We start from the raw sequence: 21,457 nt of genomic DNA on the forward strand, positions 1-21,457 counted from the left end.
CCTAGGTTGACATCATACCTAGTTGATGGATGTTGCCCTATTTTTGAGGATATTTAATGATGACGATGACATGCAACCCCTCTGGTAGGGATGGTACACCATTCTCCATAATGACATCATGCCTTAACATTATGACGTCCCCTTCTTGATGCTTGGATTGATGATGTGGGCACCCTTATGGATGATGTTGGGTTGAGGAGACATTGCTTGATGATTAGGCATCCATTGGACGAGGACACATGACTTTTGGGATGAGCTGCACCCCTTGTAGCCATCCATTTGCACTTCTTATGGAGAGATGCAACTTTTGGAGGATGATGCCACCCTTGGAGGACTTTTTTCTCACACATGTGGGTTATTTTGAGGCATAATGTTATGTTATATTGTAATTTTGGCTATCTTTGAGGTTGGTTTAGTGACTTAGTCACTCATGTCATGGATTACTTGTATTTTCGGGCTTCTTAAAGCCAAATTAGGGGAAATTGACCTACCTAGGCTTGTATAAATAGGAGGTCAATTCCTCTCATTTTTCATGGTCACACTTGGAGATTGACTTGCACTAGTAAATTTTTTTTCTCTCTTGTGCCCTATGGGGCACTAGTCTAGCGAATCTCCTTTGGAGGAATTTTCATGGATGTTTGTCTCTCTTGGATAATTATTGGCGATTTTTTTATGATATGGGCTATGTTAGTGTGAGTTATCTTCTTCCATATTTTCTTGTTGATGCACTGTGCTTCAATGAAAATTTCACTAGTGGTTTTTTTGGACATTTTATGGCTCTAAAATATCCTTGTACAAGTTTTTCATCAAGTTTCTCTTGAGATGACCTATGTTTACTCCCTCCTTTTCAATCTCCAAAGAAGATAGAAGGACATTAGGGTCAAAGATTTGAGCAGTACAGGTTTGTCTTCCTCAATTTCTTTGAATCCACATCGATCTCTTTTCTTTCAAAGATTTTCACTCCTAGATTCCATTAGCCCTAGATTGAGAAAGTCAGCAGCTTTATTTCTTATGCCAATCCTCTAAACTCTTTCTCTCTCTCTCTCTCTCTCTCTCTCTATGTATATGTGTTTGTGTAGGTTATGTTTTCTAGGGTAAATTAGGTTTAGGTTACAACAAAATCATTTATTTTCAGCATTATTTGCCTTGGATATTATTTTCCTAGTGTTAGGGCTTGTATGCATTTATTCAGAAAAGTAAAATATAAATTTTCTTGCATTTTTCAGCCATAAATGATGGCTGATGTCTAGGGTTTATTGTGCTGATATATGTGTTTTCAACCATTGAAAATTGCTGTAATGATTTCCTTCATTTACTCTGTATTGAACCCTAATTTTACACTTGCTTACCATAGATGTTGGGCCTTATTTCATTGCTGTTATAGACTATTTGCATGCTGTAAATTGCCAGTTAACACCCTAGTTTATAACAAGCAAGTGTAATTTCTGGATTGCATGTGTTTGGGAACTGATTTGAGCCTCTATTGGATAACTTAACTGCTCTAGAATTGAGCCTTAGGAACCCTTGAACTCGTTCTGGGAAGTATGCCATAAATCACCCAAAATGCTAATCATTGAATACTTATCCTTGGGTGAAATTTTGTTGTAGAACCCTTAGGGAGCATTTAGCTGAAGTCTAATTGGGTTACTTGATCCCTATGATCTACCAGGGAAGTTTTTGTTGTGGTGGTTTGTGTCCAATCACAAAAACAAGCGGAGTGGTTGCTGAGGTGACAGTGGGGACTCTCCCATTGTTGCTCTCAATCTAGGTTGCTCGGTGAGGCTTTGCACTAAAGTCCTAGATTTTGCAGTAACAGGACCAAAACCTTTGGTGTGGTCCATTTGAACTGGATGTATTGTTTGTAAATGTCCTTGCTAAGTAGGCAGTTCTAGTTCTACTTAAGTGGTAATAGATGGGTAAACCTGAATAGGTAAACCCTAGACAATGAAGTATAGACTTATGCTATATAAGAGGAGAGGAAGAGCAATCACCCTGTAGCATGGAAGGTTGGTTAAATCACAAGCAGATGCTAAAACAAGAATTAGATCCCAACCCTATCAAGCAGCATGAAAGAGCAATGCTGAGCATGGTGATCTCTTCTGAAGATGGTCAATGCTAAGAGGGCCAGGTTGGACTATTTTGGGGGAAGGCAGGTGCTCCATTGAAGCTTTCACAAATTTCACGGTTGATTAATCCTTAGTGGAAGATAAACTTGGAGATGAGCATCTGTCCGTAAGATTTGAGCTGGAACCGGTGGCGTGGCTGTCCTCTCAAACCTGGTGGCGTAGCTTGCATGTCTAGGTGGCCTCATGGCATATCTGTATGGTCTCCAGCTAGCTTGAGAAGGGGGCACCAGGTCACTGACCTAACATCATCAGTGCATATGACTAGAGTATCTGCGGGGTGTTAGATGCCTCTGCTAGCTGAAATAGGCTGAAGGATAGATAGTCAATCTAGTAGATCTGGATTTGGAGGAATCTTGCAGGGCTTGGCATCCAAAGGTAAATAGCTCAAGCTATGTTATGAACCAAATGGTGCATAACCTGATATTCATTTGAAAGAGTACAACTCGTCAATGTAATGTCAAAAGATAAGAATATTATAAAATGCGATTGATATGAATGTGCGGAGTTGATCCAAACATTATAAACTTGAATTAGATAAATATACCTTTAAAAGGCAGGTCACACAAAGGGGTTAACCATTGGGAAGAGATGCTAATCAATATGACTAGATACATATTTATTAATAATGGAGTATGGTGACAGTTATCAAACTAACAGATTCATCATAAATTTATATGAATTTAGTCTGTTGTAATTATCTGCAAGAGAAGGGATTCTAACAGTGCTAGGTGTGTCTTGAGTGCTAATTATAGACTAATTTCTTTCAGTACTATTACACCAATTGTTTTTTTACTGCTAGAATGGTTTCTAAAACAATGAGAAATGGAAGCATATTTTTATAATAGCTTTCTACTGACTTACCTGCATTATTTTCAGAGCAGCTGTCTTCCTCTAACTTAAGTTGTGAACAAGTTTTAGTAATGCTGCACCAAATATGAATTTCATTAGCAGTAAAAGCTTAAATATACCCCACAACAACTGTATTCAAACTTCAATTTGGTCATGTTATGGTATTCTTACAGCTTTATGGTGATATTACTTTTCCCATCTAGTTAATTTCAATAATAGTGGACTAACTGACTTATTTTATTTTCCGTACAATCAGTCAAGCTCTGGTGAATTTATATTCTTATTTTAAAAGTTCAAGCCCACTATCACTGCGCATGAAAGATTTTCAACGTGTCAAATTTCTTTGGAAAAATTCTCTCTCAAACAAGGAAATACAGATAACCCCACTGGGGATCGGTGTCTTCTTACACATTTGCCTGATGGATATAACTTGCTACTGTCTATTCTGGTTCAAATTTCAACACAGTAGATGCCTGCAATTTCAATGGGCTATATTTGTTGCATGTCTTTTTGAGTTTTAAAACTCTCTAATATGATGATTTGTTTCTCAGGTTTAGTTCTGAACCTGACACATCTATGGGACTGGTGCAAAGAGAGGGGGGGCCTTGTGGTGTTCTTTCAGCAGTGCAGGTTTTGCATCCATTTATCATGTTCTATATAACTTTTATTGGGTGGAAAGCAATAGTTATTGTGTGCCTATGTTTGCCTTCATTGATTTTGGTCAGTTTTATATTGCGATAAGGGTTTCTTTGTTTTGAAAGAATATCGAGTTAAAATTTAGATAGTATGGCCAGGAATAACATAATGTAGCATTTGGGTCAACCAACAGTAAAGTGCTGGATGCCTTTGAAACTATATGTTTTAGAGTGGATTATGTGTTAATGACATACTACAACATATTTTTTGGCTTGGTAGGCTGAATGCATCCATTGGTGTGTTAGAAGCAGTCATACTTATGGAATAAAGAATAATCTTGTCTTATAATATTGTCACAGCCCTGGTTGGCATGACACATATGCTTCAAGAGTCAGTGAGCAGGTCTCTTATTCATTTCAGCGTAACAAAAAAGTCTAAATAAGTTCATCATTGCCAAAAAAATTTCAACAGTCAGGATAATATCGAAGATTGTGTAATATTTCCAATTGCAAAGACAATAAAACATATTTATTGTCAGGAAGCTAGTCAATTGCGGGCCTTGTGTTCTTGCAGCCATGCGGGTTTTGCATCTATTTATCATCAAACAATACTTGTTATGTATCTATGTTTGCCTTCATTGATTTTAATCATTGTTATTTTGCAGTAAAGGTTTTGAAAAACAGAGTAAAAATTTAGAGAATATGGCTAGGAAAAGCATACTGTAGCATTTGGGTCAACCAACAGTAAAGTGCTGGATGCCTTTGAAACTATATGTTTTACAGTGCTTTATGTGTTAAGGACATGATATGCTACAGCTAAGTTTTTGGCTTGGTAGGAGGAATGCATCCAATGGTATGTACTATGTTATAAGCAGTCATACTTATGGAATTCAGAATAATCATTTCCTATAATATTGTCATAGCCCTGTTTGGCATGACACATGCTTCAAGAGTCAGTGAGCAGGTCTCTTATTCATTTCAGCATAAAAAAAAGTTGAGAGAAGTTCATTGTTGCCAAAAAAATTATAACAGTCAGGATAAGATCAAAGATTGTGTAATATTTCCAATTGCTAAGTTATTAACACATATTTACTGTTTGGAAGCTAGTCAATTGGGATTTAAGAGGGAAAGTAATGTAAAATTACACATTTAAAGACAAAGTAGCTGTAGAACTGCTCTTGCTGCAATTATAACCTTATTTCTCAGGCTGTTGTGGTGAGAGATTGTATTAGGCCTATTTGCAGGTTGACTTGACTGTGATTTTGAACATTTAATAGTTGTATTGCCATAGCGAAACATGACATCAGGATGAAAAAGGTCCACTAGTTGAATATAATAATAAATACGATATGTTGTCCCTGAATTTTGCAAGCTAATGATGGATGGAATTTTCTATGTATGGTATAGTTTGCTTATATTCTCAAGCATGAGGTCTAGGTAATTTGTAGTGCATTGGTTGAAAAATGTCAATGTGCAGATTTGCTTCAACAAAATGCTAATTTTTGTAGCATCAGATGGTGTTCTAGCCTCCACAGTTGTCAGAGAGGCTAAGAAACACTAGGACTCCATAACCCAGAAAAGGTTTCAGGAAAATCCAACTAGAAGTGCCTTAATTAAGTTAATTAATTAGCAATTCAATTTTTCCTATGTCTAACTTAGGGACAATGATTAATTAACAAGAATTAATTGAGGAAGGTGAGATTTCTCTAGAAACTCACACGGATCGACTAGGAAATAATCTCATTCATTGATTAAGATTTAATTTTGGCCATTGAAGTCCTAGAGTGAGATTATAAGAAGTCGATGGGTAGATGGAGAAACACTCTTGAGATCGATTTCCTTGGGCAGTTCGATTTTCTAGAGAGCAGTAGCAGTTACCAGAAGAGTTCGAGCTAGAGTACGGAAGCAGAGACATAGAGGAGCAAAAATAGTGAGTTCGGAGGAAGTTTTCGAGGTCCAAAGAGTAGCTTGCAGAGATAGCCATAGAGAGGTTGATGCAGGGGATGTGCAAAAGTCTCTAGAGGACAATTGGATTTTGCTGGAGAGAAGCTCGTTTTCCATTCCCCAGAGGTCAAGAAGATTCCCCAGAGTGTCGGAGATAGTTTCTTAGTCAAAGCAGATAGGATGGCTTGAGGAGCCGCAATTCTAGGCCAGTTTGGATGGCTCACTTGGAGTTGGCAATCAAAGCCCAAATTGCTTGTGGGGGTGAGGAAAATTCCTCACAGTATTTTTGCTAGTATTTTTCTTTATAGTATTGCCAGATTTCGACATCCAGTTGTACTCATAATTTCTCACTGCTCTTAATAATAAAAACCCTTTACTGCTGCACAGGTTTTCCCGCATTCGGTTTTTTCGGGGACCTTTGTCCATAAATAATTGCTATATTTTTGTGTGTGTCAGTGTTTTCTAAGATTCCAGTTTATCTTTCGCAGTGTTTTTTTATTTGTGAAGATTGCAGTGTGATTAATTCGATGTCGCCGTAGCAATAAACCGCTAAATTAATTAACAATTAGAAGAATTAATTCCAGTTGCTGTAATAAAATTTCAGTGGTGAAATTTTCACACGTATTAGAGTGATTTTGATCAAACGAGGAAGATGAGAAGCAGAAGAAGAAATTCGTTGTTCAGGGGGAGCAACAGGACGAATTTCTGGGGCCGTGCAGTGCCTAGGCAGGTAGTGCGAATTGCTGGGCAATTCGATTTTTCAGTGCAGGATTTGCAGAAAAATTCGACTTGCATGAGTGAGTGATTCCAACAGGCAGAGGAGGCAACAACTCAGTAATTCTCGCTGAGGAGAGTCCTTGTTTGGGCATAGAAGGGTTTTGTTGTAGTTGCTAGAGCATAATCAATGCTTGGTGGATGAGAAAGTGCACATACAGAGGGAATTTCTCGCCGAAGGTTTCTAGTTTAGAAATATGATTTTGCAGTTGCAATCAGCAGTAGTTGTAAGCAAATTTTTTCACTCTAGAAGGGAGTGCGAATAGCAGATTCAACAACTCAGCAGATGAAAGAGGGATTTTTCCGTTCTAGTTTCAGAGATGGCCACAACTGGGCTTAGAGATCTGGATAGCTTGGAGGGAGCCTCTAACTATGTCATCTAGAAGGCCATGATGTCTTTCTTGCTAGATGAATTTGGCCTGAGGACCTATGCAAAAAATGTTGTGGTAGTATTGAACGATGTAGATTAGCTAAAGGACTACAGGAAAGAGATGGCAAAGGCGAAGCAGATGATCTTGGATAGAGTCTAGGATCATATAGTCTTGCATATTTAGGCCAGTATATGACCAAGGAGATATGGGATGGTCTTGCTTAGTTATACCAGAATCTTTCCAAGCAACGGAATATGTACTTGCATGAGAATCTGAGAAGTATCAAGATGCAGAAGGGTGAAGGAATAGATCCCTTCCTCACCAGAATTTAGGAAATCCGGGTTCAACTCAATTGTTGGAGAGGCGCCTCAACCTAGCAGAATCAACGTAAGTGGAAGAGAGTGCACACACAGAGGGAATTTCTCTCAGAAGGTTTCTAGTTTAGTTTCCAGTTGCAGTCAGTAGTAGCTGCAAGCATATTTTCTCACTCCAGAAGGGAGTGCGAATAACAGAGTCAACAACCGAGCAATGAAAGAGAGTTTTCCATTCTAGTTTTAGCGATGGCCACAACTGGGCCTAGAGATCAAGATAGGCTGGAGGGAGCCTCCAACTATGTCGTCTAAAAGGCTAAGATGTCTTTCTTGCTAGATGAATTTGGCCCGAGGACCTATGCAGAAAATGTTGTGGTAGTATTGAACGATGTAGATTAGTTGAAGGACTATAGGAAAGAGATGGCAAGGGCGAAGCGGATGATCTTGGATAGAGTCCAAGACCATATGGTCTTGCATATTTCGGCCAGTATACGACCAAGGAGATGTGGGATGCTCTCGCTCAGTTATATCAAAATCCTTTCGAGCAGCGGAAAATGTACTTGCAAGAGAAGCTGAGAAACATCAGGATGCAGAATGGTGAAGGGATAGATCCCTTCCTCGCCAGAATTTAGGAAATCCAGGATCCACTCAGCTGTTGGAGAGGCACCTCAACCTACAAAGCTTGTGCGTTTGGCCCTAAACAGTGTCTCATAGGAATGGCAAGTCTTTATCCAAAGCATCTTGGAACGAGACACATTACTAGGTGGGACAAGATGTGGTCAGACCTGCAGCAGGAGGAGATGAGGTGAGATCTAGTAAAGAGTTCCATTAGTGGAAGCAGCAGTACGGGTTCGAAGGGTGAGAAGGAGGAGAATGTAGCCCTTGCATCAAAGGGTCCCAATCAGGGACGGGGGAGAAGAAGGAGAAGAAGGACCTATCTAAGTTCAAGTGCTTCAAGTGTAGCGAGTTTGGGCACTATAGTACTCAATGTCCTCTCAGGAAGATGGACAAGCAGGAAAAACAGGATAGAGCGACAACATCTGTAGAGATAGACAGATTGTCCTCCAGGATGGAGGGAGACTTCACCATGTTTGCAGTTATACATCAAGGAGTGAGGTGGGGCGATATGGAGTTATAGTCCTAGAGTTGCGTAGATTTGGCTAGGGTCCATTGAGGTGTCTTCCTCATGGATCAGTACCTTGCTACGAGGCCTCACAATATTCAGTAGCAGGATGGATCAGTGTCAGTTGATGCAGGCAGATTCTTGAGTGGCAGTTACAGACTAGTTGCAATCAGATGTTGAGGAGCACAGATGCAATGTTGACAACAGAGAAGGTGGCTCAGTGCAAAGTTAGCAATAATGAAGATTCTTCAGTGGACAGTGCAGAGGCTAGTTGCAGTCAGTTGCTTAGGAGACAAATGTAGCACAAAGACACAATTGATTCAATATTTCAAATGCTTCTCAGTTGCAGTCGTTGCAGTAGCAACAACAACAATTGAGAGGGAATTGTAGTGCATATGTAGAGTTGGCAGTAGTATAGCAGTGTCAACAACAACATAGATGTAGCATCAGAGTTGCGCAGTGGTTGGTGGGTAGTGGTAGGTAGTCACAGTAGTCAGACATTAGCAGCCTGTACAAATGATGATGCAGAGACAGGGTGTTGGAGCAGTTTAGCGCTAGAACACCTTCCTCACTAAGAGGGAGTGTTAGTTTTTGTAGCATCAGATGGTGTTCTAGCCCTGACAATTGTTAGAGAGGCTAAAAAACACTAGGACTCCATAACCCATAAAAGTTTTCAGGGAAATCCACCTAGAAGTGCCTTAATTAAGTTAATTAATCAATAACTAAATTTTTGTAAGTATAACTTAGGGAAAGTGATTAATTAATAGGAGCTAATTGAGGAAGGTGGGATTTCTCTAGAAACTCACATGGATTCACTAGGAAATAATCTCAAGCATGATTAAGATTCAATCTTGGCCGTTGGAGACTGGAGTCCCATAATGAGATTATAAGAAGTCGATGGGTAGATGGAGAAACACACTTGAGATCGCTTTCCTTGGGCAGTTCCATTTTCTAGAGGGCAATAACAGCTGCTGTAAGAGTACAAGCCAAAGTAGGGAAGTGAAGGCAGAGAGGGGTAGAGACAGTGAGTTCGGAGGAAGTTTTCTAGATCCAGAGAGTAGCTTGTAGAGAGGTAGAGATAGTCATAGAGAGGCTGACGCAGGGGCTACGCTGATATCTCTAGAGGGCAATTCGATTTTGGTGGAGAGAAGCTCGTTTCCAGTTCTAGAGGTCGGGAAGATTTCCTAGAGTGCCGAAGAGACAATTTCTCAGTCAGTAGCAAACAGGATGACTTGAGGAGCAGCTGTTCTAGGCAGTGCGTATTCTAGTTTTGCGCTAGGGTGTTGCGGGGTCTGTGCAAGCCAGTTTGGACGACTCACTCGGAGCTGGCAGTCAGAGTCCAAATTGCTTGTGGAGGTGGGGAAAATTCCTCACCATATTTTTGCCAATATTTTTCTTTGTAGGGTTGCTAGATTTCGACATCCAGTTGTACTTGAAATTTCTCACTACTGCTTAATAATAAAAACCCTCAGCGGTTGCACTGGTTTTCCCACATTGGATTTTTTCCGGGGACTTTTGTCCAAAAATAACTGTCATATTTTGTGTGTGTGTGTGTGCCAGTATTTTCTTGGATTCCAGTTTATCTTCTGCAATATTTTTTTATTTGTGAAGATTGCATTGTGATTAATTCGATGTTGCTGTAGCAATAAACTGCTAAATTAATTAATTGTTAGAAGAATTGATTCCAGTTGTTGCAATGGAATTTCAACGGTGAAATTTTTGCATAAACTACAATAAACAACATAGAGGTATTATTAGTGATGCCTTGTTGTTGATCAGTGGAGTGTTTGGTTGTGCTTCTTGGGGTCATTCAATCTCCGAATCTTCAAGGGATAAAACCCTAACCATAGACTTAAAGATGCTATAAGAGTGTCAAGCGACCCTAGTGACTCCAAAAGAGAGGGACAAAGTACAAATGCACATATAAGAGAGAGAGGATGACTGTTGCACTCCTCCTAGTCACAAGTTTACAAAAGAATATATAAGAATGATGCATAGAACAACGTCTATAAACGATTCTCTCCTTCCTTTATATATATGACAGGTAAGAGAGGCCACCAAGATAATGTGAAGTAATGCTTTTACAAGTAACTTACAGTAATAACATGTAAGCCCACACAAGTGTAGGACCCCATTAGGGTGCACATGTCAAGCTCCAAGGTGATGATGTACACATTAAAGGCTCCATAAGGTGTGTCCATGATTCTTCACCACAAGCGCTCATGGACTCTGTTGCTTGGCTGTTGTAACCCATGCATCCTCGTGCCAACTCCAAGTCTCCATATAGGAATCCAAAATACTCTTAAGCTATATACATCTTGATGCCCTCCTCTAGGATAAACTAGAATTTTAGTGGCGAAATTTCAGTAAAATACAATAAACAACATAGAGGTATTATTATTGATGCTTGTTTGTTGATCAGTGGAGTGCTTGGTTGTGCTTCTTGGGGTCACTCGATATCCAAATCTTCAAGGGATAAAACCCTAACCATAGACTTAAAGATTCTACAAGAGTGTCAAGCGACCCTAGTGACTCCAAGAGAGAGGGACAAAGTACAAATGCACATATAAGAGAGAGAGGATCACTGTTGCACTCATCCTAGTCACAACTTTACACAAGAATATATAAGAATGATGCGTAGAATAGAACCCGTAAAGGATTCTCTCCTTCCTTTATATATATGACAGGTAAGAGAGGCCACAAAGATAATGTGAGGCAATGCTTTTACAAGTAACTTACAATAATCACATGTAAGCTCACACAAGTGTAGGACCCCATTCAAGGGGTGCACATGTCAAGCTATAAGGTGATGATGTACACATTAAAGGCTCCAAGAAGATGTAGCTACATTATACATAAGGTGTGTCCATGCTTCTTCACCACAAGCGCTCTTGGACTCTGTTGCTTCTAAACCATGGCTGTTGTAACCCATGCATCCTCTTGCCAACTCCAAGTCTCCAGATAGGCATCCAAAATACTCGAAGCTATATACATCTTGATGCCCTCCTCTAGGATGCAGGATGCTCCTTCTCCTAAGTAGGGCATTTTTTAAGCAAGTGAATCTCTCGATGTGGGCATCATGAATCATTTCCCTTAAACTCTCAAGATAACTCCAACACCCTAGGGAAGAATGCCAAACAGGCCCCCAATTGAGGTAAAGCAAACCATTGAGGAAGCTATCTCTAATGTTCAAATCCATCATGGAACATATCCAATGTGCTATTTCATCCTTGATCTTCTAGGGGATGAACATATACCATCTATTGGAAATATCATGAGGCACACCCAATCATGGTGTAAACACTTTTGAAGTAACTTGAAATATTAGCCATCCATTGACTTGAATTTTGAATTAAGGGTAGTATCTTCAACTTCGAGTAAATTGATGCAATTGTGAAATTTTCCTCCATTCTCTTCTTTGTTTGAGAGTGAGTCTTGTCTAGACATTGTGTAGCAAATCATAACTATGTCTGATGTGCTAATTTAGCAATTGATCTTGGATAGTTTGCTTAAAAAAATTAACTCATCCATAACAACAACTAGAATTACTTAATCTTATATGCATAGTCAATTGGTTGTCATAGCAAAATTTCATAAGATCTAACTATGATAACTATAGTACTTAAAATCGAAACCAATGACCGACCCAATCCACCTATCAAATTGGTTTTGAACTGGAACTGGAAAAACCGGATTGGTAAGATCTCAATAAACCGGTCTTTAAAAAAATACATGAAATAATTTACTTTTAATGAAAAAAATTATTTTTAAGATTTAAAACCATGGTTCCAAACCAATAGAGACAAAACATACAAAGTTTTCTCATTTACATACCATGTAAAGGTGAATATATCAAAATGGCATGGGGTGTGCAATATATATCAGTAACAAAATACATAATTAGTGAGGCTCTAAATGGCCTCTAGAGTCCAAAAACAATGCTACAAGCTATGGGGCCACTACTTCTCATCTTGATCAAACTCATCACCACTACTAGACATGGGATCATCAACAAGAACTACATAAACATCATCTGGCTCAGAGTCCAAGGACTCCTCAGACTCCTCTACAACCTCGGTGATAGTAGTAGTAGCAGCGAAACTAGACATCAAAATTACAAATCACTGATAGACATGATCACTCATTAAACTCATCATTGATTCAAAAGTACTAGAAATGGATTATGGGATCATCAACAAGAGCTACATAAATATCATCTAGCTCAAAGTCTTCAGACTTGGATTGCTCAACATTATAATATGGTAGAAAATGAAAAAGTTTAAAATGTCTAACCAATGATTTTGGTTTGAGTGAAGGGTTCATCTCCTCAACATTATAATATGGAAGAAAAGGCTTAGCATGCATAACCAATTATTTTCCTTTGAGTGAAGGGTACATTTTTATTAATGCCATGGTAGAGGAGTTCAACAATCAATACCACCAACTTCAAAAAAATTCAACATCAATGCCACCAACATCAAGGGACTTAAAGGGCTTCTTGCTTTTGATCAAATGCAAATCTCATACCCTCACGCATGACAAAATCAAATGGAAACATTGCAATCCTCCAAATCTTGAAATCCTGAAACCTGTTAAGTTTGTTGGATTTTGGGCGAGATCTAAAATTCTAGTTTCTCCATATGAAATCCAATGAGGTCGAAACCACTCTCAAACATCCTTAGTCATTTCATGGTAATGTTAAAAGTTTAAGTTAAAGGATGAAAATGAAAGATAAAGGAAATGCCACTTTTACTTTAAGAATTTAACATTACTATTGTTTGCCAATATTTTACTAGGTTCGAGTTAGGTTTTTTGTTTAGGTTTAGGGTTTTAGAGGGGGAGGGTTGATTTTATGGCCAAAGGGGTTTGTTTTGGATGGAAAAACCACTTGAAAAACCACCATTGATGGTCACGGACTACCCCATGTTGAGAAATCTAGGGCATCAATAATTAGTTGATTTCTCTTTAATTAGTAACTTCTTGTGAGTGCTTTTGCCAACTTTAGATTAGGATCTTCTTCACTTAAGTTATTAATGCTTTTCTTCAGCTCCCAATGCATGAACATAAATAGACAAGAGACATAGAATGTAGGTTATAAGCCAGGGCCAAAACCTCTCACTCTTTGAGATGAAAACTCACACAAATTCTTCTGATAGAGATTCCAATTGACGAATACCTAGACCAAGACCCTTGACCTATTAGCCACTCCAAGACCAAGACACTAGTTCTCTTCACTGTCTTCTGCTCCTTTCTTCTTCTTGACTCCTCTTCTGCTTTTGACGTTCTTAGCACCGAGACATGGTTACCACCGAGATCTTGTCACTGACATGACACAAAGGTCTTATTTATGTGATGGCATTGAGTTCTTATTGATTCCTTCATACTGTGGTGGTACCAAGCCTTTCTCACTGTGGAGGCACCGAAACAAAGTTATAGTGATAACATAAAAATGAACTGTGGATATATTGAGATCATCTCCTATATGAGCACACTGAGATGGTCACTAAATTGTGATAGCAACGAACGGTGGTGGCATCGAGACTGTATTTCTGAACCGAGACAGAGATACCTTCTTTGTGATAATACCGAACCTTGATCACTAATATTTAACCAAGTTACTCCGTGATGTACCGAGACAGAGTTTTTGCCTTGACTATGAGATAACACCGAACTTATCTCTGCAATCCTGTAACCTTGTCTAAGCTCCTTCATCAAACTTGCCTCTGCACTCCTATCCGAGCTTACCTTTGTGATTGTCATCTGAATTTTCAGAGAGATCTGAACTTGCATCTATGGAATACGTCGAGCTGCCTATTTATAGTAGTTTTCCCATGAATATTAGCCGACATGATCCATTCGAACAATTGTGTCTCCATTAGGTGAAGTCGATTGTCATATGAATTTTCAGAGAGATCTGAACTTGCATCTATGGAATAGGCCGAGCTGCCTATATATAGTAGTTTGCCCATGAATATTAGCCGACATGATCCATTCGAACAATTGTGTCTCCATTAGGGGAAGTCGACATAAGTTCTTTACTTTTTCTTGAGGCCGACTTGAAGAGGAGTAACTAGTGCTTGTGTTGGAGGGATATTTGACAACCCTATAAACTTATACATATTTGTAACATGCACAAGAAGGGTTCTTCATACATGACATTGACTCCTTTTGACAAATCCTAAAGGCTCACAACGGGAGCCATCTAAAAATAAAATCTCTTGCTCATGAAACCCATAAAGCAAGCATTACAATAATAATATAATTTTTCTTCTTTACATCATTTACAAAAATCACAATTACATGTCATTATGAAGACCAAACCTAGTTACACTTTTCAACACTCCAAAAATTTGAAATCTAACTGCACTGGTAATGACTCGACCGATTTATGATGGAATCAACCCGTTTATGGCCGAACTGGCCGGTTTGATATCAAACTGTCTGATTTATGACCAATCAGTACCAAATGGGTGTTTCACTGGGCTCGAACTGGGTCTATTGGCCGGGTTGATCCCCAGGCCTAATGAATCGTCTAGTTTGACCAGATCAATGTTGCACGAAGCGGGAGCGAAGCGGAAGCGCGAAGCGGAAGCGCGGAGCGCGGAAGCGTCATTTTCCAAAAATCTAGGGAGCGAAGCGTCCGCGGAAGCGTCTGCTATATATATATATTTTTTTATATTTTTTTGCATTTATACTCAAAACAAACATCCCAAATACCAAATTAATTGTAGAAGACATGAAAACATGCATATTTTTGCATAAATCAAGATAGATATGGCATCCATGATTCCATTGTAGTTACTAGTATGTACAACAATCATCTATATTCTAGCTATTACAAACATACATCAAATTTTGAAGCATATTATAAAACATAAAACATTTAAGCATATTATAAAACATAAAACATAGAGCATATTATGATTTATCTAGCAAGTGAGCAACTGTCAACATTTGTCATGTCCAAAATTCAAATAATAATGTTTACAAAATATGTCACTTGGTCACCGCCAAGCCAAAAAGGTTCAAAATTCAAATTCACAAGTCTACAAGTCTAATGAGTAATCTATGACAAAAAGAAGTAGATTGTGAATATATCTACTAATCTCTCCTCCTTCCACCACGAATAGAACGTGATGGCGGGCCTCCACGTGGTGGCAATGAAGAAGATGGTCCCTGTGTAAGTCGTGGCACTGGAACTGATGAAGAAGAACCTCCTCTAGTAGAAACCAAGGGACCAGATGGGGGTGGGGGTGGTGGCATATCAACACCCGTGTCATCATCCTAGAATCGCTCAAAAAATTCATGCAAAAAAAAAACACTAGTTAACAAAAAAATTAAAAACATGAATTCTTTATAAGGGAAAATTGGAAAATTCATACCACAATGGACATACCTGGATAAGAGAATCCTCTAATTGCTCTAGTCGCAACACTCCATCCTCCAAATTGGGCTCCTCTGGATTCTTGTCCCAAGTCAACAAGTCTTTATTAGACTTTGCATCTTCACAGTAATGGGACAACAATCGCAAGTTGTAATGAACATAAACCAAGCTCTCTGCCCGGTCTAAATTCAACCTGTTCCTTTTAACACTGTGGATGAAAGAATAAGAGCTCCAACACCTCTCTGCAGAAGAAGTGTTTACCACCTGTGATAGCACCCGCAATGCCAAACTCTGTAGAAGTGGAGTAGGCCCTCCATGCATGTTCCACCACTCAAGAGCAGAAAAATTCTCTCGATCTTGAATTGCATGCATGCTCGAAAATGGACCAGTGCTGCTCGTATAGTTGCTCACGTGTCTCCGTACCAATGCAGCCTCCTCCTCATCAGGGATTAATCTACTCAATGCAGCCATATATTTTTCGTGAACCTCTTTATCTTGGTGTGGTCTTCTCCTGACTCCCCCCCCAGGTGCTGGTTTTGAAAGCCATGATGGATGATAGTATTTAGGTGTCAAAACATATGCTAATGCATGCAATGGAACATTTAGGCTATCCCATCGTTTTACCACCTCTTCACGAATATAATTGTACAAGGTGGTATCTCTAGGCTCAACAATGTCTTTAATCTGCCCCAACATGCTATCCATTTGCTCATACACCTCCCCAATTACTGGTCGATCTGAATCTGCAAACTTGATCATGTAATAAATTGGTTTGGTGAATTGCAAAACATATTTAACCTGTGACCAAAAGTAACTGTCAAGAACAATGTCCTTGACTTCATTAGCACCATCTGTGTCATTGTTAATTTCATCCCATGTTTCAGCACACACCAGATTAGTTAAAGCTTGTCTCACCCTCACTAGCCGCCTAAAGGTGAGGTAATAACTAGCAAATCTTGTCTTTGCAATTTTAAGCAATTGCAACTTGGAGTAAGTGCCATAGAAGTAGTTTACCCTTGTATGCCCTGTGATGAATTTAATGAGCTGCTTCCCTTTCCTGTAAACCTCAGTAATCCACCCACAATCTTTGTGTTTCACAATATCATGCATCAAAAGGTTCAATGTGTGAACCAGGCACCCAGACCAAAAGATGTGTGGATGAGTACGCTCAATAATTTTTCCTGCTAACTTACAATTTGCTGCATTATCTGTGATCACTTGAATCACATTATTCGGACCAACATCTTTGATTGATTTCAATAGGAGATCTGCAATGTTTTGTGCAGTTGCACTGATGGAGGAGGAGTCATGAGATGCAATAAATACTGCACCACTAGAAGAAACACCAAGAACATTTATCAAATGTTGGTTTCTAATATTTGTCCACCCATCTGATACAATGGATACCCCATAATCCACCCACTCATGTGTAAAACGTGTCAAAGCTCTTTGAACCTTAGCTTTTTCTCTTTCTAATAACACTGTTCTAGCTTTCTCATAGTTGGGGGCCTTGTATCCTTTTGGGGCTTCATTGATGGCCTTTACCATGTCATGCCAATAGGGAGAGCGAAGCACATTGAATGGTACACCGCAAGCACAAAGAAAACGGACTATCTTTCCATCCACATCATCCCTCCCAGTAACATTAAGGAAATCCCCTATTGTTTTTCTACCTCCAGAGGTTGCAAAAGTACCATGAGGAGATGGGCAACTACCAAATTTAGAGGTTGCACTTGATTCAGAATGAGTTTTTTGTTTCTTGTTTTTTCCTTGTGCAGCCATCTCTAATTTGATGTATTTTTGTCTTTGTTCACTTGAAATGTTTGGGCAAATGGTTACCCCCACGGAACCCTTTCTTTCATCACTGTCTAGCACCCCACAAAGATGCCTCCTCAGACGGGTATATGAACCCGTATATGGTTTTCCTCCATGACAACCATGAGGGCACATCCATTTGTAAGATCCACCACCCTTTCCCCCTTCAAGTTTGGTCACAAAGGTCCACAAGGGATTTGATGTACCTTTCCCATCTTGTGCTTCAGTGTCCTCTTCAAGTTCATCCCCTTCCTCTTCAAACCCTTCCTCCTCATCATACATTGGGTCACTACTATTAGGACCAAGTTCATCCCCTTCCTCTTCCCCTCTATTCCTCACCCTTGCCATCATTAAAACCAAGAGTGGAATGATACATAGAAGCCAAAAGAACACCATCTTGGAATATGGATATAGGTGGTGGACAACCTGTAAATAAAGGAGCAAGTAGAAACAATGGGAAAGAGTAGGAGAGGGAGGAGAAAAATACAATTTTTTTTTCAAAAAAACAAGGGAGTTTGGGGTTTGAACTTACCTCTTTAGCTCTTGTAGATGAAGTCCTCCAAGCTCTTGCTCCAAGCTCCTCCTCCTTCTCCTAGCTCCTCCTTCTTCACTCCTCCAAGCTCTCCTCTCTTCTCCTCTCCTTTCCTCTCTTCTCTTCTCCTCTCCTCTCTTCTCTTCTCCAACTCTCATAAACTCAAAGTGAGAAAATGAGAAGAGAATGGGGGCTTTATTCTTTTCTAAAGTCACCCTAGACTCACCCTAAACCAACCTAACCCACCCCCTCATGCTAGTTAAGACTCAAGTTAAAACAAATTAAAAAAAAATCAAGTTAAAAAAATGATGCCGCGGGTTGCTTCCGGAATCGCCTGGGAACCGTGCGGGTGGCGTGCGGTTCCGGGCCGGAAGCTTGGCGCCACCCCGTGCCCGAACCGCCCTCGGATCCGCGGTTCCGGGGTGGCCGCAACCTATATGGCAGGAACCGCGTATAAAAGACGGAACTGCGCCCCCTCCTCCTCAGAATCGCGATTCCCAAATGGATTCCGGGACGGTTCGCTCCGAACCGCGGTTCCGGGTTTGGATCCTCCGGGGGGGGGGGGCGATTCCTGCAACACTGGACCAGATACCAGTTTGACTCGACTGATTTTGAATACTATGATGATTACATAAATGATTTCATGGAAGGACACATGCAATTGGCACAATTAGTTGACCAAAGATAAACATTGAATTTTCATTTAAGAATAAGCTTGTTTATCAATGAAATGACCGACATGAACTCAACACCAACTAATGATGATCTATCCACTAAATCTACACCAACATCAACTTGATTACAATCTAAGGGAGGTGAACAAATAAGGCATGCACTAGGGAACATAAAGCATTTTTGATCACATTTATTGATCAAAACACCCTAGATTTCCTCCAAAACCACTTGAAAAATCACCATCGATGGTCATAGACTCCCCCACAAATGTGACATCTAACCGCACTTGTAATAACTCGACCGATTTATGAGGGAACTGACCCGTTTATGGCTGGACCGACCGATTTGGTATCAAATTGGCTAATTTATGACCAGTTGGTACCAAATCAGTGTTTGGCGAGGCCTGAATTGGGTCTATTGGTCGGGTTGATCCCCAAGCGTAATGAACCGTCCAGTTTGACCAGATACCAGTTCGACCCGACTGGTTTTGAATACAATGATGATAACATAAAATGATTTCATTGAAGAACACATGCAATTGACACAATAAGTTGACCGAAGATAAACTTTGAATTTTCATTTAAGAATAAGCTTGTTTATCAATGAAATTTTTGACATGAACTCAACACTAAGTTGCACGAAACGCCGAAACGTTTGAAGTTTTTGAAACGGGTACGTTTAGAAACGTCACCTCCCAAAAATGGAAACGTCGGTCGAAACGCCAACCAAAACATCATATATATATATATATAAGTGAATAACACATTATGTTTGCAAGAAAAAGGGAATAACACACACACACACACACACACACACACACACATATATATATAAGTGAATAACACATTATGTTTGCAAGAAAAAGGGAATAAGACCCATAGATGACAATTTAGAAGTGAAAACAAGTCTATATTAACTCTCATAGATGATTACATGATGGTCGAGTTTCGGCCAAGTTTCGAAGTTTCGGGTACGGGTATGGCTCGAAACACTGAGTTCCTAGAAGTTTTGTGCAACATAGACTCAACACCAACTAATGATGATCTATCCACTAAATCTACACCAACATCAACTTGATTACAATCTAAGTTAGGTGATAAAATAAGGCATGCACTAGGGAATATAAAGCATTTCTCATCACATTTATTGATCAATATATGGCAATGTTAGATTTCCAATACCTAACTGCTAATTTAATAAAAATCCTATGATGAAGAAACTGAAAATTGAACTCCAAACACTTTTACTAAATATGTTGGGTATTCTAACAAATAATAGCAGTCGGAAATAAATTCTCGAAGACACAAGCACACAATAAAAAATACACTAGACATTACCTAGGAAACCCCAACTAGGAAAAACTTACCAACTTGAGTGTTTTTATTATTTTGCTTAGCAAAGATCTCAAATAATTATTACAAATCAAGGGGAAGATTTTTCCTTCAATTCACCGTCCCTCAACACACTGATATGCACACTCATCCAACTCGGCCTCCCTATCTGCGTAGTTGTTACACAACTATTACGGGCCAATTCAACCCTCTTGGTTTGCGCAATTGTTATAGGCTAACTCGACCCTCCTGTCTGCGGAGTTGTTACAAGCTAACTCGACCTTCCTACACAAGGCTAACAAGGCCCCGAAAATGAAGTATGCTAACTGAAGAATTCATTGAGGCTATTCGACCTCTCTTTCCACCCTAGCATGTTAATCTAGAAACTCTTCTTCGCTGAGCTGAACACTGAAGTCTTTAGTGCATAATCATTTGCGAAGTCTGCGCCCTTTCTCTCCTTTATAAAGTTGACCTGGCCCTCCATCTTCCACGAACGATTGAGATTAAACCTCAATGGACGACTGAGATCGATTCTTTTTTTGACTACAAGAAAATTAGACTTTTCTTAAGTCAAAATTAAGAAAAAGTAAATTGTGCCTTAGCTTCGTTTCTAGGTTCCTTTGCCAAATTTGGCGCACTTCTAAATTTAGCAGAACCCTTCCATCTTTGACTCAAATTAACATTCCCTCCTAGAGAGGAAGATGTTCTATACTACACCCAATTTATCTATGGAGTAGAAAAAAGTGCCCCTTGCTAATGCCTTGGTCAAAATATCTGTTGTTTGCTCCTTTGTAGGCACGTACTGGGGTCTTACCTTACCCCTCTGAACACAATCTCTGATATGGTGGTACCTGATCCCGATGTGCTTGGTGTAGTCACGAAAGACTGGATTTAAATAGAGCTTGATGCAACTCTGATTATCACAGTTTATGACTGTGAGCTCCAATCTCTGATTGAACAACTCGACAAGTAGCTTCCTCAACCAAATAGCCTCGCAAGCTGCTAAGATGGTAGCCATTTACTTGGCCTCAGCTAAGCTCAGTGTCACTGATCTTTGCTTCCTGCTAAACTAGGAAACAATTGCTTATCCAACACTGAAAGCACAACCTTGAGTGCTCTTCGTATCTACTGAACCCCCTACCCAATCTGCATCTGTGAATCCCTGAAGACTCACTCCATCAACTTTCTTGTACAACAACCTATAATCTGCTGCGCCCCTAAGATACCTCAACATGTGCTTAGCAACAAGCCAATGCACTTTGGTTGGCTCAACTGGTTGAATGCGAAGCAAATGTATGGTCGTGTGTTAACCAAATACATCAACAAACCGATTAGTTGCCTATAGAGAGTATCATCTCCTTGCTCACCTTTGGTAGCGTCCACCTTCCTCCAGTTTGTGACCAGAGGCATGGTCTTGGGCTTGCAATCTTGCATGTTAAACCTCTTGAGAATCTTTTGCATGCACCTTCCCTATCCCAATAGTATCTCCCCATCACCCTGCCAAACCTGCTGCCTAAGGAAATAGTGCATAAGCCCTATATCCTTCATCTCAGACTCCTCTGCAAGATCTTTCTTTCAGTCACGGGT

At 39.7% G+C, this 21,457-nt stretch overlaps 1 protein-coding gene across 2 annotated transcripts in view; it reads left to right on the forward strand.

The window, feature by feature from the left end:
* LOC149218277 (ubiquitin interaction motif-containing protein) overlaps positions 1 to 21,457 on the forward strand; it is a 245,371-nt gene that overhangs the window by 50,651 nt on the left and 173,263 nt on the right. For both annotated transcript variants that reach the window (XM_089383887.1, XM_089383886.1), the window contains exon 2: positions 3,527 to 3,605. In XM_089383887.1, coding sequence (XP_089240013.1) covers positions 3,527 to 3,605 — 79 coding nt within the window. The remainder of the gene's footprint in view (positions 1 to 3,526; positions 3,606 to 21,457) is intronic.

Source organism: Pinus tabuliformis, chromosome Q (assembly GCF_031772625.1).
Source record: "Pinus tabuliformis cultivar Carrire ecotype Pingquan chromosome Q, CPIR1, whole genome shotgun sequence".
Taxonomy (NCBI): Eukaryota; Viridiplantae; Streptophyta; class Pinopsida; order Pinales; family Pinaceae; genus Pinus; species Pinus tabuliformis.